Source organism: Diabrotica virgifera, chromosome 8 (genome assembly GCF_917563875.1).
Source record: "Diabrotica virgifera virgifera chromosome 8, PGI_DIABVI_V3a".
Taxonomy (NCBI): Eukaryota; Metazoa; Arthropoda; class Insecta; order Coleoptera; family Chrysomelidae; genus Diabrotica; species Diabrotica virgifera.
Genome location: NC_065450.1, coordinates 141,007,294 through 141,024,605, shown reverse-complemented (window position 1 = coordinate 141,024,605; position 17,312 = coordinate 141,007,294). Strand labels below are relative to the sequence as shown.

The window sequence follows — 17,312 nt, the reverse complement described above, 5'->3', positions numbered from 1 at the left end:
ATCGAGATGCGGCTAATTTTTAATATATTTACATAAAAAATTTATGGGGGTTTTGTTCCTTTAAACCCCCCAAATGTTTGTGTACGTTCCAATTGAACTATTATTTTGGTACCATTAGGTAAACACAGTGTTTTTAAAACTTTTTTGCCTCTTAGTCTTTTTTTGATAAGTCACCTTTTATCGAGATGTGGCTTCTTTTTCAAAATATACCTAAAAATGTAAATTATAAATAAATTGTCAGATTATTAACAGGTCTCTATAATCGTACTTAACCATATACAAATATGTGGTGGATTCGACCAATATTCAGAATATCTCGATAAACAGTGGCTTATCGAAAAAGTACTAGGAAGCAAAAAAGTTTTAAAAACATTGTGTTTCACTAATGGTGTCACAATAATAATTTAATTGGAACGTACACAAAAGTTTGGGGGGTTTAAGGGAACAAAAACCCCATAAAATTTTTATGGGGTGTACAAATTTTACTTTAATTTTTATTTAAGATGTTGCTGCCATAAGCATGCCACGTGTCAATTTTCAATAAAAAATCTCTAAGAGTTTTCGATATATGGAAAAAAATCGATTTTCATTTTGTAACTTCAAAGGGCTGTAACTTTTTTTGTGTGCACTATTGTATATAGGTAAGTGAGGTTCAATCAACCTATTTTTGACCCCAGAATCTGTGGTATAATTTATGACCAATCTTTTCGGGACACCCTGTATAATCATTAACCGCTTCTATTGTGGTGTCGTTTAGTATTACGTTTCTATTGTCTTGTGTGTTTGTCATTGTTTTTGTTTTGGCAAAATTCATTTTTAGACCTATTTGTTCGGATTCATTTGCTAGTTCGGTTAGCATGGTTTGTAGTTCTTCAAAACTTGATGCTATGACTACTACATCGTCTGCATATCTTAGGTGGTTTAGTTTCTTTCCATTTATGTTTATTCCCATGTTTGTCCATTAATATTCCATTAATACGCCCCAATCACTTGCTGCCATACTGTCATCATGCTTCCTTGACGGATTACTTGTAAAGGGTTTTTACCCACATATTTTTGTTATAATATATCTTGGTGGTTAGCATGTAAATTTCACGTAAGCACTGATTATGATTGGTCAACCAATCGAAAACTAGTTCTGTGATGTAGCCCTTTTTAGGGATTTTAAATATACACCTTTTATAAAGGATTTTTTTAAACGTAGGTAGATTTAAAATTTAAAATCTAATCTCAAAAATATATAAAGTATGAGCGTATGGGTTGGAAACCTCAAAATATATCCTTTAGATAACACTTAAGCAAAAAAAAAAACGAGACAAGTCAATTTTTTAAATCTAGTTCTGCTGTCATTTTGGACAACCGTAACTATGATAACGTCATCATGACGTCGTGATGACGTTATCTATTTGTATTTGAAATGGTATCCTGTATTTTTTCTGTCAAAATTCCATTGGCAATGACATTTTAAAAACGGCAATATCTATCACTATTTCCCGAAAGTTAGTAGTTTTTGATATACAAGGTGTTAAAATTCAAAAAATTATCCTGATGCAGAGGCAGTTACTAAATCAGACATTTCTAAGATATAAAAATGTAATAAATTTGAAAATATTAGAAGTAGCTTTTTTTGGGCGAAGAAGAGTGTCACAAAACATTTACGACGAAGCATGCTAATAGATGCATGAGATAATCCATATCTAAGCTCTAGGACTTTAGCCTTTAATCATGATTTCAAGATCAGGCAAAATTCAATAATAAAGTAAATAAAAAAAAACATAAATAGCATCCTTACAAAATAAATTTAGTGCAAGAATTAAACGAAGATGACCCGGATAGAAAATTAAAATTGTGCGAAGAAATAATGGAGTGATGTAACAGAAATCCGTTTTCTGCTAACAATATAATTTTTCAGATGTATCATCATTTAATGTAAACGGCACCATAAACAAAAATGTCGATACTGGGCACGAACAAATCTCACTGGATCACGAAAGCCCATACACGATTTCTTAAAAGGTTAATTAATGTATGCGCAGCAATTATTGGCATAAAAATCATCGTCCATTTTTTGGTACACGGATATCTCACTAGTGCAAAATACAGTGTGCGTGAGAGAAAACGGGCACCCCACAAAATGGGTCATTTTTGATGTCTCGAATTTCCTAAACCTGTTGTCCAAGTTAAGTGATTTTTTTAATATGTTATATAGCTTTATTCTTTAACAATATCGCTGTAATAATCTTGTTGCTAAACAGATAAATTTTCATTGTACATATATCGAGTGGACCAATCAAACTGTGTTTTTGAAGTTATACTTGTTTAGGCGCGATTGAGGGTGAAATTTTATTAATCTGCGCGCATGCGCACACAGACAGTATGGAGTTCGTTACTAAATGTTTTAATTTATGTATGTATCAGTCCAGAAAAGGTGTGGAAAGGATATATTAGTGTTTTTAAATATATTTTTCTACAAACGTGTTAAAAATGCAATTTATAGCACTCCATAGGAGCGTTAAAAATGCTACTTTAAAGCACCAGTGCTTTAAAAATTTTAAATTTAATTTAGTTAAAAGTGAATTGTCAAATTGTGAAACGTCAAAATATTTATATTTCATTTATTAACATTAATATTAATAATACAACTTGCGCAATTTGAAAAAGGTGGTTTAAAAGGTTTTTTTAAATTTAATTTAAACTGTATTTGCATTTTTAACACGTTTGCAGAAAAAAACTATTAAAATTTGTTAGAATATAAAAAAATAAAAGTAGATGTTATTCGATAGTTGTTATGATTTACGTATTGACAGTATAGGCAGTTTTGATGTAATGTCAAGAAAAATATAAAAATGGAATGTCAGTCAAGTTCAAGTAAAAGTTTTTGTAGGTATTGTACTGTAATTGAGAATGAATAAATTATAATTGTTGATATATAAGACGTTTGTAGAAAAAATATTGTATGATATACCTAGGTGTTAAAAAGTACATTTTTAAGGCACTCATGTGAATTGCAGAATGAACGAAGCGAATCTTTCACATACGTGCCTTAAAATTGTGCTTTTAACATTTATATCATAAATAACTATTATTATAATTTTTGTGTATTTGGACTTGTCTACCTCGGGAATAAGATAATAAGTAATATTTAAAGTAGGTATTTTATAATTCACTTCGTATGTTTGTCACTATGTCTGAGAAATCTTGTAGCCCGTATAAACAAAAGGGTATAGCTCAGTGGTAGAGCGTTGGGCTGGAGATCAAGAGGTCCCCGGTTCAAATCCTGGTGTTTTCTAATCTTTTTTTAATTTTTGGTATTGTTTTAATAAAAATTTTTGGAAAGTAGTAAGTAAAAATTAATTTAATCTTTAAATAAATACAAATAAACTGTCCGAAAGTATATTTATTTCATTGAAATCATATTTAGAAGTATAACTTCTTACGTGCGTACAAAGTACACACACATTCTTTTTTTTTTTTCTAAAAGTTCAGAACACCCTGCGGAATATTCTAGCATTTATAAAATACTGAAATAACTATATTATAACTATAGCCTCTGGTTTTCTTAACATTATGTTTTTGATTCATTCACTTATGTGGGATAATAAAAAAGTTAGGTACTTTAACCTTCGAATGACCAAGCGGGGAAAATTGTGACCCCACCGTATGTTTTTCTTTAATAAATTCAAAAGTATTTTCAATTTTTAACTCATTATTTTTTTATTTGACTTTAATATCATTCTAGATATCATATTTTGAAATAAAAAAAAATCCCTATATTTTACGAATAAAAAATATATTCTGAAGTTGATGTTTAGTCAAATACCGTCTATTATGTGTAATTCCACGTAGTTTTACGCTAATGACGTCGACTTTGCAAAGTAACAAGACACTTACTTAACATACACACTACACATGACACTAATACTCATGTTGTGAGTGGCGGAATGACATAAAGTCCATGCAAAAAAAAACTTCATTTTTTTGTTAATTGTCATTTTTGACATTTTTTGAACTGGGGTCATTTCCCCCCCCCCCCCTTGGTCATCCGTGTAACAAAAAAAGGTTGGTCATCGGAAGGTTAACAACTAGCCATGTTCTTCATCAATACAGGATGTTTCTAAATAAGTGCGACAAACTTTAAGGGGTAATTCTGCATGAAAAAATAATGACCGTTTGCTTTCTAAACATAATTATGTCCGCAAATGCTTCGTTTCCGAGATACGGGATGTTGAATTGTTTCTTACAAACTGACGATTTGTTTATTGCTCTAAAACCGGTTGAGATATGCAAATGAAATTTGGTAGGTTTTAAGAGGTAGTTATTGCGCATTTTTTGACGTACAATTAAGAATTTTATATTTACCATTGGCGTGCATACGGGTCATATTACCCGGTCATATCATTTGCATATCTCAACCGGTTTTAGAGCAACAAATAAGTCGTCAGTTTGTAAGAAAATATTCAACATCCCGTATCTCGAAAACGAAGCATTTGCGTATATATGTTTATAAATCAAACGGTAATTTTTTCATGCAGAATTACCCCTTAAAGTTTGCGCACTTATTAAGAAACACCCTGTACTGATGAAGAATATGGCTAGATGTTAAAGTTCCTAACTTTTTTAATATCCAACATAACCGAATGAATCAAAGAACATAATGTTAAGAAAACCTGAGGCTATAGTTGGGTTTTAATTTCAGTATTTTATAAATGCTAGAATATTCCACAGGGTGTTCCGAACTTTTAGAAAAAAACACAGTTTGATTGGTACACCCGGTATCATTGGCGACTGGTCAGGGTCGGCAGTGCCGACCCACACATTTTTATGGACACATTATAGATTTTTTTTAAATATTTAATTTAATCATAGTTGATGATATTCGTTTCTGCGAAATAAAAAAATATATGTGAGATAATACAGACTAAATTTTATTCATTGTCTTTGAAAGAATTCGATCGATCCGATAGGTAAGTTAAGTGATCCCTGTGCGCTGTGCATAAGAGACTTTTCAAATTAATGATCCTATAGCCATACACCAGATTGCGATAGGCCCGCTTCGGTAAGCCGTCCCCAGATTGACGATTTGATTGTAATAAGAATAAGAAGCTATGGAATATTAGCCGATAGGCAACCAATTATACATTCCCCGTATTCATTTGAATGGCAAGTCCGGCAGATAGCAATCTGCCGATCGGTGATCTGCAAACGGCAGCAAAGCACGTATCTAGCCACGTACCTTGCTATTGCGCCCGGGATGAAACTATGAAATAAGTAGGTTTACGTCGTTTAATTATTGAAATTGTAGTTTTTCTAAGTTGCCAGAAATTACCATGTAGGGGACAAGATGAATCGGAGCATTCGTCAAATCAAGTTAATTATAGAGAATTAATAAAATTGTTAAAATAAAAATAACAAATACAATCTGGAATTTTCTAATTTACTTTCTGTCTCGAAGACAGCACAGAATGAAAGAATCAATTAGTAGTTACACTTTGATCCTTTTCGGTAGAAGTAGACGAAACTACTGATAGAGGTAACATGTCATTCACAATTATCAATTGTTCTTCGATACGCGTTACGTCTAATATTTATGAGAGGTTTTAAGGTTTTCAGACGTGAGTGGAAGCCATAAGACAGATTATATTTTTGGTGTTTTAGACAGATTAAAATTTTTTGATATCAAAAATAAATTGGTACGGCAAACTTATGACGGCGCTGCCTTGATGTCCGGTGAATTGTACGGTCTTCAGGCAAAAGTTAAAACAATTGCACCCCCGCTTCATTTACTCACTGTCATAAGTAATTTACCTCTTTGACGATTCAAAATTTAAAAGTTACGCTAAAGAATTTTCAAAATGTCTATTAGACAAGTTCGTTAAAAATTATCCATAATTCTTTAACCAAATAAAATAAAACAATTAAATTTTATATGCTGATCCAAATATTTTCGGAAGGTGGGATAAGTTACAAAATATGTATAATTTTATATACTGCAATTCATTAGGTACAACAAACTGTTCCCGAAATTAATAAATTATTGTTCTCAAATGTGGGCAAATTCTGCCTCAAATGAACGGGATTTCTCTTGTCTCAAAAGAATCAAAACGTATTGTCGAAACACCATGAAACAAGAGAGAATGTCAAGCTTGTCTCAAATGTCAATAGAAAAACAACTTTTAAAATCTCTCCAAAACAATAATAAATTTTACAATGGCGTTATAACCCATTTTGCTACTTCGAAACAACATAGACTAGAGTCAATTTATAAACAGGTTTAGGTTCTAAATTTATAGGAAAAAACAAAAAAAAACAAAAAAAGGAAAAATAAACCAAACCCAAAAATCTCCTATGAAATTGAAGCCTTTTAATTAGATGGCATACCTATCTGAGGAGACAAAACCTTGCCGACCCTGTCCCTAAAGCCACGAGCCGCCACTGCCCAGTATACAATGACAATTTACCTGTCTAGAAACAATATTATTACAGCGACATTGTTAAAGAATAAGGCTACAACATATTAAAAAAATCACAAAAATCGGACAACAGGTTTAGAAAATTCGAGACATCAAAAATGACCGATTTTGTGGGGTGCCCGTTTTCTCTGACGCGCAGTGCATTTAGACTTGTCGATACAGCAAATCGTGCCAGAATTAATCGCGATATTGCCAAGTGATATCCCGAACATCCCAAATTAAGCTTAGTGGTTTCAACAAGACGGAGCTACTCCTCTTTATGACGCAACCGTTCGTAATTATTTGAACGAAATATTTCCAAATCAATGGACTGGGAATAGGGGCTTCACATAATGGCCAGTTAGATCGCCAGTCCTTACTTTGCTGGATTTCTTTTTGTGGGGATATTATTAAACTTGCATTTACATTGAAAATGTGAAGCCAACGTCACGTCATCCAGGAATGCGACTACAGTACAAAAAAGCCATATAAATAAGGGAATTCATGTTTTACTCTAATTACGAGTTTTTAGATAGTTCTATATTTAATTTCATTATATAGGGTGTCCCAAAAGTAGCGGAACGGTCGAATATTTGGCGAACTAAACATCGGATCGAAAAACTGACAAATACGTGTTTAATCATTTTCAAAAATCTATCCAATGACACCAAACACCAATCCCCTCTACACCCCTGGAGGTGGGGTGGGGGGTAACTTTAAAATCTTAAATGGAAACCCCCAGTTTTTCTTGCAAATTTGGATTCGTTATGTAAAAGTAGGCAACTTTTATTCAAGATATTTTTTCTAACTGTGGATAGATGGCGCTATAATTGGGAAAAACGATTTATCCTGATAACATAGATAAAATTATAGAAACGGTCTAATATCTCACGACATACACTTCCAAATGAGAAACCAAAAAATAGATTTTTAATCTTTTTCGAAAACCTATCGAATAACACCAAACATGACCCTCCAACACACCCCCTGGAGGTGGGGTGGGGGGTAACTTTAAAATCTTAAATAGCAACCCCCACTTTTTATCGCAGATTCGGATTCGCCATAAAAAATTAAGCAACATTTATTCGAAACATTTTTTAAAATTTTTGATAGATGGCGCTAATAAATCGTATTTTTCCAATTAAAGCGCCATCTATTAACAATTCTAGAAAATGTTTCAAATAAATGTTGCTTAATTTTTCATGACGGATCCGAATCTGTTATAAAACGTGGGGGTTGCTATTTAAGATTTTAAAGCTACCCCCCACCCCACCTCCAGGGGGTGGGTTGGAGGGTCACGTTTGGTGTTGTTGGAAAGGTTTTCGAAAAATATTAAAAATCTGTTTTTTAGTTTCTCATTTGGAAGTGTATTTCGTGAGATATTAGACCATTTCTATAATTTACCTATGGTATCAGGATAAATCGTTTTTCCCAATGGACTTCCTTGACGTCACAAAATTGGGAGGAGCTTATATTTGGCTCCAAACAATTTTGTTTGTAATGTTAAACACTCATAAGGAATTTTTAATTTATTGTTTACGTAGTTTGTGTGACAAAATAAGACTTTTCATTTAGGTATTTAGTTAAAGAAACGTGCCAATTAAGAGATTTTTATTCGTTTTGGCTCAGGTGAGTTAATTTATTGCAATGATTAGAACGTAAACAGTGTTGAGGTTATGTTTATTTTCAATCACTAAGGAATAAAAACCACCTGAGCAAAAACGAATAAAAATCTCTTAATTAACACGTTTCTTTAACAAAATACGTAAATGAAGTCTTATTTTGCCACACAAAGCACATAAATGAAAAATGTCTTATGACCATTTAACCTTACAATCAAAATTGTTTGGAGCCAATATAAGCTCCTCCCAATTTTGTGACATTTGTGACGTCAGACTTTTTTTTTTTTTTTTTTTTTTTCGTGGAATTTATGGCTTTGGTGAGGACCAATTAGCCAGACTATGTTAGATTGTATAAATAGTTTGTGTAAATTGTTTCATAGTATCAAACTTGAGCATGATGTATTCATTTGTTTTGTTAGTAATATGTAGCATTAGTAAAGTGTAAGGTGTTTAATTTTTTTTTTTTCCTTCCGCGCTAGAGCATCAACCCGGTTCAACGCCGCGGAGGTTTTAGCCCTCTTTGTGTGTGTTTTTATTTTTTTTTTTCTTTTTTTTTGTTTTTTTTTTGTTTTTTTTGTTTTTTTTTTTGTTTTTTTTTTGTTTTTTTTTGTTTTTTTTTTTTTGTTTTTTTTTTAATTGGTTAATTTTTTTTACTTGGTTTATTTTTTTTATTATTTTTTTTTTTTTTTGTATTCACCTTTTTTTTTCCTTTAATGCTTTACATTTAGTTTGTTTTGCAGAATTGCTTACAAAATTGGTTAGTAATTTTACAATTTTAGTTTACAGTTTATGATGTGTTCATGAAGTACATAAAGTATATTATTATTTCCTGAAAAAATAATACAATTTAGGTCTATTGGAAGGTTTATCTTGTAGTGAATTAAGTTTTTATATAGATTATTAATGTTTACAATATTTATTGGACATTCAAGTAAAACATGTACCAATGTACCCATTTTACCACAACTACACAGTGGATCGTCTGTAATTTTTATTTTGTGTTTATAATAAGGTGTTAGTGCATGGTTTGCACGTATTCGATTTATTGTGGCGACAAAGTTTCTGTTTGGTATTTTGTGAAACCATGGTTTTCTGGGGATCCTTGGCTGGTGTTTACAAAAGTTTGTTCCAGTTGTTGATGCACTGTATAGGTTTTGCCACATCTCATTTATTTTGTTCCTTTGATTTAAGAATAAATCGGACGGGGGTAGTTTAAGATTTAGTTCTTCTCCTGATGTTGGAGCTGTTTTTGCTAAGGCATCCACCATTTCATTACCTGTTATGCCTGCGTGTCCCTTTACCCATAGATATATGACGACTTTATTCTTGATGTGTATCTCATTATGTAAATACATGATTTTTGCTTCAATATGATTAACTGATCTATTTATTTTAACATTTTTAAGTTTATCTACTGCACTTTTGCTGTCCGTACATATTATAAATTTGTCGTGGTTAGAGCCGAGTACGTATTTCATAGCTTGCACTATTGCTGTTAGTTCTGCAGTGTATATGGAAGCTTCCTTTGGTAAAATAAATTTTTTGTCAGTATTTTCCTCAAAATGGTAGAAGGCACAACTGGTATATTCTTTTGACTTTGATCCATCAGTGAATATAGAATCATAGTTTGGCCAGTATTTGTTTTTTGTTTCGTTGAACTTTGTTTGATTGATACTTGCTACTTCTTCACTTTCAAAATAGTAGGTTCTAATTTCACGTGAAAAAATTTGTTCAGGTGAGTAAATTAAAACTGGAGGGAGTTGGTTGGAATAGAGTATATCTGTAATGTCAGCTATTTCTGAGAAAGATTCTACTATGAGGGGGGTTTTCTTGAAGTGCCAGTATCTATGGGTCAAAACTTGAACTGTTAGTGACTGTACACTATTGAGGTAAGAAGTTTTTTTTGAAATGGTTTTTATCATGAATTTTCTGCTCAATAGTTGTCTTCTTAGTTTAAGAGGAGGTTCCACGGCTTCAGCTTGTATAATGTTTATGGGCGTTGACTTAAGATATCCCAGGCAAACTCTTAAGCATTTATTTTGTTGTATCTCGATTTTATTTAGATGTGTATCTGCTGCTGTTCCATAGAGTTGACTTCCATAATCCATTATTGATCGTACCATTGTTTTGTAGAATAGTAAAGCCGTATTTGGGTCTGCTCCCCACTTTGCTCTACAAAACGCTCTTAGGATATTTATAGAATTACTTGTTTTTTTGATAATTTGGTGGATACAGTCCTTCCATAATAGTTTTCTATCTAGATGCAGACCAAGATATTTTACAGAGTTACTAATACAGAGTTTATATTTTCCTATTGTTAGTTGTCTTTGATAGTTATTTCTGTTTCTAGAGAAAATACATATATTGGTTTTGGACTCGGATATGGAAAGTCCCATGTTGTCTAGGTATTTTTGGATTTTTATAAATTCAGTGTTGATATTTTCTATACATTTGTCCTCTGATTTGCTACTGGTGTAAATAACAACATCATCAGCGTATTGAATGATTTTAGACTTTTGTGATATAACATTTTCTATATCCATTGTGTACAGGCTGTAGAGGATTGGGCTCAGGATACTACCTTGTGGTAATCCAGATCTACATATTCTTGATTCCGAAATTTCTTGATTTATCTTTAAGGAAACTGATCGATTAGAGTAAGCTGATTTTATGAAGTTGGCAAAGGAGGTTGGTAGACCAATATTGATGAGCTTCTCTTCTAGTATATTTATTTGAACATTATCATATGCTGAAGTTATATCCAAAAATGTGGCCAAAGTGCTGTATTTGTGTGTGAATCCTAGATAGATGTCATTTACTAGTATCGTTAGGGGTTCCAAGGAAGATCTTCCCTTTCTAAAAGCATATTGTGAGTCAGGTAATATTTTTTCATTTTCTAGCCAATATTCAAGCCTGTTCTTTATCATTCTTTCCATGGTTTTAAATATACACGATGATAAAGCTATGGGTCTATATGAATCTGCATTTCCATTCTGTTTTCCAGGTTTTTTGATAGGTACTATGATGTATTCTTTCCACATCGGTGGAAAAGGAATCCTATTTATCCAAATCGAATTGAACAATTCCAACAGGGCTTTCTTATGGTCTAAGGGCATTTTATGCAACATATTATATGAAATGTTATCCGCCCCGGGAGATTTATTATTTGTTGATTTAATGCAATGATCGAGTTCCCATAATTGAAATAACGATTGTAGGAAAGAAGTGTTCCTATTTACAGTAGCTATTTGTTGAGTAATGTTGTTTTCGACCCATGGAGGTGAGATTTTTGTGTGGAATTCGCTTATCCAGTCTTCTTTGGGGTTCATTAGGGGTTTATTCGCTTGTTTTCGGTTTTTATATCGGTTTACTTTGTTCCACACTTCTTTAATTGGTGTATTTTGATTTAGATTTTGGCAGTAATTTATCCAACTTTTTTTCTTAGTTTCTTTAAAAGTTTTTTTAGCTACTGCATCAAGTCTTTTATATTCTGTTAGATTATTAAGATTTGGAGCCTGTGTGTAGGTTAAGAAAGCTTGTTTTCTTGCTTTAGCAGCTATGTTACAGGTTTCGTTCCACCAGTCCTTTGAGCAATGATTTCTATTTTGTGCGTTTGATTTTCGTAACGGAATTGCTTTGTCGGCAGCTTTGTTAATATTGTCGATAATGCCCATTAGTGATGATTTTGGTTCTGTTGCTTCAAGGGTAGCGGTGTATACATCCCAATTAGCAGCCTTGAGTCTCCATATATTATGTTTTGTCTGTTTAATTTGCGCAGGTGGGATATTCCTTCCAAATTGTATGTGTATTGGTAAGTGATTAGAGCCATAAGGTTCTTCTAAAGTACACCACGTAATTAGTTGTGTCAGATCCTGTGTACAGAGGGTCAAGTCTACAGCTGACTTCTTATTGTTTGCTAATGTAGGTGATCCGTCGTTTATAATTACTAGGTTGCATTGTTCGATAGCTTCCAAAAGAATCTTGCCATAGATATCGTCATATCCATCGTTCCATGCCAAACTATGTGCGTTAAAGTCGCCCCCAATTATGAATGGTTTTGGAATTTGTTCCAAAAAGTTAATCCACTGTTGTAATGATATTCTAGTTCTCGGTTTAAGGTATACTGAAACAAAGTAAATTTTTTTATGTATATATGGAAAATTTACCGAGATACAAGTATGCTCAAAGTTGATTGTAGTTGGAATTGAGACTTCTTGGTATATTAAGTCTGATTTTAATAAAATGGCAGAGCCGCCGTACCCGTCGTCCCGGTCACAGCGAATATTGTTGAAGCCTTTAAAATTATAGTATTTTTCTGCTTTAAACCATGTTTCCGATAGAAGTGCAACGGAGTAGTTGCCCCTATCTAGTAGATATTCTAAGTTATTTTTATTAGAAACTGCCGAACGGCAGTTCCATTGAAGGATATTTATTGCATGGTTGAGGTCTGAGAATGTGATGACGTGTTTCCATTTATAGTTAATTTGACTAAGTTTTCGAGTTCTTCCTTATTTATGTTTATACTTTTTGTTACTAAAACTTTTGAGACAATTTCTATAACTAATTCTAATATTGAATTTATCATGCTCAAGTCTGAATGAGATGCAACTGGATTATTATTAATATTTCCCTTATAGTTAATGCTGTCTAATATTCCTCCCGTAGGTAATTGAGATCTAGGGGAAGATATAATTTCATTATGCAAAATTAATGTTGGATCTGGACTATTTGGTCTCTGTCTTTTGAATGTTCGAGAATTTGTATTATTTGAATTATTATTGTAGAATATATTATTAGTTGACATTTTGTTAATTGGATTTGATGGGAATTGGGTGGGTGTATAATTATTGGGATTTAATGGAGGGAAAGTTTTGAGGCAGGAGAGGTTTGTAGTTTGTTCCGTATTTATGGATGTTACTTTTGCATAGGAGTTTCTGGGGAACTGTTTGTTTGCGTCTTGATAACTAATATTATTGGAAGACATAGCGTCTTTAATAAGTTTTTGACGCTGAAATTCTTGACACGCGCTTAAATTTGTAGTAAAATGATCCCCCGAACAGTTAAAACATTTTGGAGTGAGATCGGTCTTTTTACAATCTTTTGAGTTGTGGGATTCTTGACATTTATCGCACCTAGCCTTGCTCTTACACTGCCCACCTGTATGTCCAAATCGAAGACAATTAAAGCATAATAGCACCTTTTGTTTGTATGGTTCGACTTCCTTTAGTACCTTGTTAATTGTTATATATTTTGGTAGCACTTGTGACTTAAAACTAACTACGCATGTTTTTGTTGGAATGTATTGAGTACCGTTTTCATCTACTTGTCTTCGATTTAATCTTGTGACTTGAAGGACTTCAAATTTACAGTGTAAATCGTACATTTTTATTCTGTTTTTAACATACTCTACTGAAAATTCTGTGGAAATATCTTTTATTACGCCCTGTCTAACTAAAAGAAACTTAGGAATGTATATGTCTAGATTATTTTTTATAAATATTGCTTCATTTTTTTTAGATATGATATAGTTAGCCGATTTATAATCTTTAAATTTTATACGTATTTTATTTCTTCCTACTGCGTCAATGCTTACAATTTTTTCATCAATTTCTTTAAAATTTGTGATAATAATGTCACCTATCCTTAACGCGTTTAATCTGCCTTTAAAATCGGGTGAATTATTTTCTAAATACGCGTAAAAAGGTCCTAGGTCGTTTTGTCGGTAAAGAAATTCCTCCCTTTTTGTTCCTACTTCTTTGTTAATGTTATTTGTTATTGAAGTGTGTACATTAGCAAAGTCATTATCGATAATGGGTTTATTATTAACAAGTTTTGTGGTACTTATCTGTGTAACTGGAACAAGATTTTGGAATCCTAATAGCTCCTCCTTTGAAGATGTTGCATGTTCTGTATCCATTTGGGTTTCTAAAACATTTTTATCGGGGGCGTCGCCCCCGCTAACTGCACTCATAACTTTTTAATGTTTTTATTCCGATTTCGCTTTTTTATTTGGTGTAATTAATTTACTTTTAAAGTTCACAAAATATTTATTTAAATATCTAATTTATAGACACCGGTTTTAAAAAACAAGCTTCTTTCCTACGCACGTCTGACTACCACGACGAATGGAAGCTAAGTGACGTAAGAAGTTATTCTTCTATTATATAATTTCAACGAAGTAAATATACTTAACAGTTTATTTGTATTTTGACGTCAGACTTAGGCTGTCCATTATAGCGCCATCTATCCACAGTTCGAAAAATGTCTTGAATAAAAGTTGCTTACTTTTACGTAACAAATTAAAATCTGCAAGAAAAACTGGGGGTTTCCATTTGAGATTTAAAGTTACCCCCACCCCGCCTCCAGGGGATGTAGTGGGGGTTGGTGTTTGGTGTCATTGGATAGATTTTTGAAAGTAATTGAACACGTATTTTTCAGTTTTTCGATGCGATGTTTAGTTCGCGAAATATTCGACCGTTCCACTACTTTTGGGACACCTTGTATAATAGGAATAATATACTCACTTCAGTAACGAAATATCTTATCAACGAAATATCTGTATCACCTCGCTGCCAACACTGTTTAATATATTTCACTACTGGCACGACACATCCTGAACAAAGAAGATTTACCATTCTATCCAATACCATTTTTCTCATCTCAAGCTAAAACACAAAATAATGCATAAAACACATAACTCTTAAAATATAAGACATGCTTAATATTCCCTTAAATGTTTTCTTGTAATAGGCCAGTAATGCTTGGTTGCACCAAGAGATGTTAACCTTAAGACGTGCTTTAAGCTCAGCTTACGAAACTTAAGAGCACACAGTAGTGATCAACAGGTAGCAATAAACGCGGTCCAATATTGCGAAAGTTCTGCGAACTTTCAAAAGTGAGGCCACAGTGCGTCGGTAATTCGACACAGACAGTGACGTTTATACTATCAAAAACAGTGATGTGGGAGGGAGGGGATACGACATAAGGGGTGATTTTGTATTTACTAAATGGGACCACTTGATTTGACACTTTTGTGCTACATCCAATATGGCGACGGGCAGGTTTTTATACGTTATATATGGAATATGTTATTAATAAGTTATTAAAATTATTAATTGTGTGTATACTTATACAGTATGTCCCTGTAAGTTGTATCCATATGGAAACCTTTTTTATTATTAATTTTACGAAAAAAAGTTTTTCTTCATAAAAAGCTCTGCATGGTCCAAAACCTAAGATATAACGATCAAATATCAAATTTTTTGAATATTATACGAGGTATGTCAAAAAGTTTGAATTTCACTCAAGAGTAAAGTAGCTTTATTTTTCACAATATTGAAAATTGCTATTATGAAAAGTTGTTTGTTATTAAAAACTATACTCTAATATGCAATTACATCCTTCTAATTGAATAATTTTTTTTTTAATTATGGATAACTAACATTATTTTCAGTTATTTCAATTCTGACAACTCTTTTATTATTAATTTTACGAAAAAAAGTGATTCTTAATAAAAAGCTCTGGCTGGTCTAAAACCTAAAATACAACCATCTTATATCAAATTTTATCAATTTTATAGGAGGTACGTCAAAAAAGATAAATTTATATCAAAAATAAAATACCTTTATATTCAGAATATTTCAATTAGAAGGATGTAATTACATACTAAAACATATAGTTTTTAATTTTAAATAACTTTTCATAATAACAATTTTCGATATTGTGAAAAATAAACGTATTTTACTCTTGAGCGAAATTCATATTTTTTGACATACCTCGTATAAAATTGATAAAATTTGACATAAGATGATTGTATTTTAGGGTTTAGACCATGCAGAACTTTTTATTAAGAATCACTTTTTTCGTAAAATTAATAATAAAAGAGTTATCTGAATTGAAATAACTGAAAATAATGTTAGTTATCCATAATTTTTCAAAAAAAAATTTTCAATTAGAAGCATGTAATTGCATACTAGAATATAGTTTTTAATTCCAAACAACTTTTACTAATAGGAATTTTCAATATTGTGAAAAATAAAGCTACTTTACTCTTGAGTGAAATTCAAACTTTTTGACATACCTCGTATAATATTCAAAAAATTTAATATTTGATGGTTAAATCTTAGGTTTTGGACCATGCAGAGCTTTTTATGAAGAATAACTTTTATTCGTAAAATTAATAATCAAAAAGTTTTCCATATGGATACAACTTACAGGGACATACTGTATAATATAATTTTATAATTATATATTTTATATAGAGCAGAATATACTACCAAAGAGTTGTTCCGCCATATTGGATGGAGCGTTTTTGAGAGTGAAACTGAGCCCATCTACTTCACCGTATGCCGCATCCCCTCCCTCCCACATCACTGATCAAAAACAATAATTTTATACAGATAGGTGCGAAATGTTGCCAAGTCAGTGACGTTCGATTTCTTGTTATAAAAAAATCGATTTTTAGTACATAGTTCCAATCTGACACAAAATCTAGGCACGGGATAAAAAAGTTTATTTGAAGAAAGTGTATTTTTTTGTCTTTCTTCATGGCGGTACAGGCTCCTTTTTGCAATATTTTATTTAGTTGTAGAGTAATTTCCACATACTAACATATTTCTGAAATTGGGCTCTGTACCGCCATTCTTTATTATATTACGAATATGTGTGCCAAATATCTCGACAAAATATTCAAAATTAGAGCCGCAATCTTGGAACGCGTTTGTTGCTACCTGTTGATCGCCACTGTTTGCGCATAAGCGTTGAACCATTGAGTCTTATGATCAATTTTCAGCTTGCCACAATGAATTTCCACGTGGATTGCTTAGATAAGAATCGAAAATTATGATGCAACGTAAGTGAGACTTAAGGCGGCGCTATCTATGAGCTGAGCTGGGCTAAGCTGGAACTTAAGATTTGTTGGTGCAACCAGCCATTAATGAATGTGAAATACGGCGATACCGTGTAATTTTCCGTGTCACCACCGAACTGCGGATTGAGGTTCTCCTCTTAGCCTCCACTTCACTTTTGGAGTTGTGCCGTTGGTTGAATTTACTTGGGGGGTGAAAGCCACCCCCTTTCGGGGTGAGAAAAAATAAGTTTAACGTAAATCCGGAAATGGATAAACTGACTAATTCTAAACAAATTTTGTTCTATAGAGTTTTTTCACTGTCAACACTTTTTGAGTTATTGGCGAGTGAAAATGTTCATTTTTCAACAAAAAACCACGTGTTTGGACGGTTTT

The 17,312-nt window shown here is 32.4% G+C and overlaps 2 protein-coding genes across 6 annotated transcripts in view; one reads left to right on the top strand and one right to left on the bottom strand.

Moving 5' to 3' along the window:
* LOC126889811 (negative elongation factor D) overlaps positions 1–17,312 on the bottom strand; it is a 124,613-nt gene that overhangs the window by 8,210 nt on the left and 99,091 nt on the right. For all 4 annotated transcript variants that reach the window (XM_050658472.1, XM_050658473.1, XM_050658471.1 and 1 more), the window contains one exon: positions 14,596–14,736. In XM_050658472.1, coding sequence (XP_050514429.1) covers positions 14,596–14,736 — 141 coding nt within the window. The remainder of the gene's footprint in view (positions 1–14,595; positions 14,737–17,312) is intronic.
* The window catches only part of LOC126889809 (uncharacterized), a 168,098-nt gene that overhangs the window by 146,557 nt on the left and 4,229 nt on the right, over positions 1–17,312 (top strand). The gene's annotated exons all lie outside the window — the stretch shown is intronic.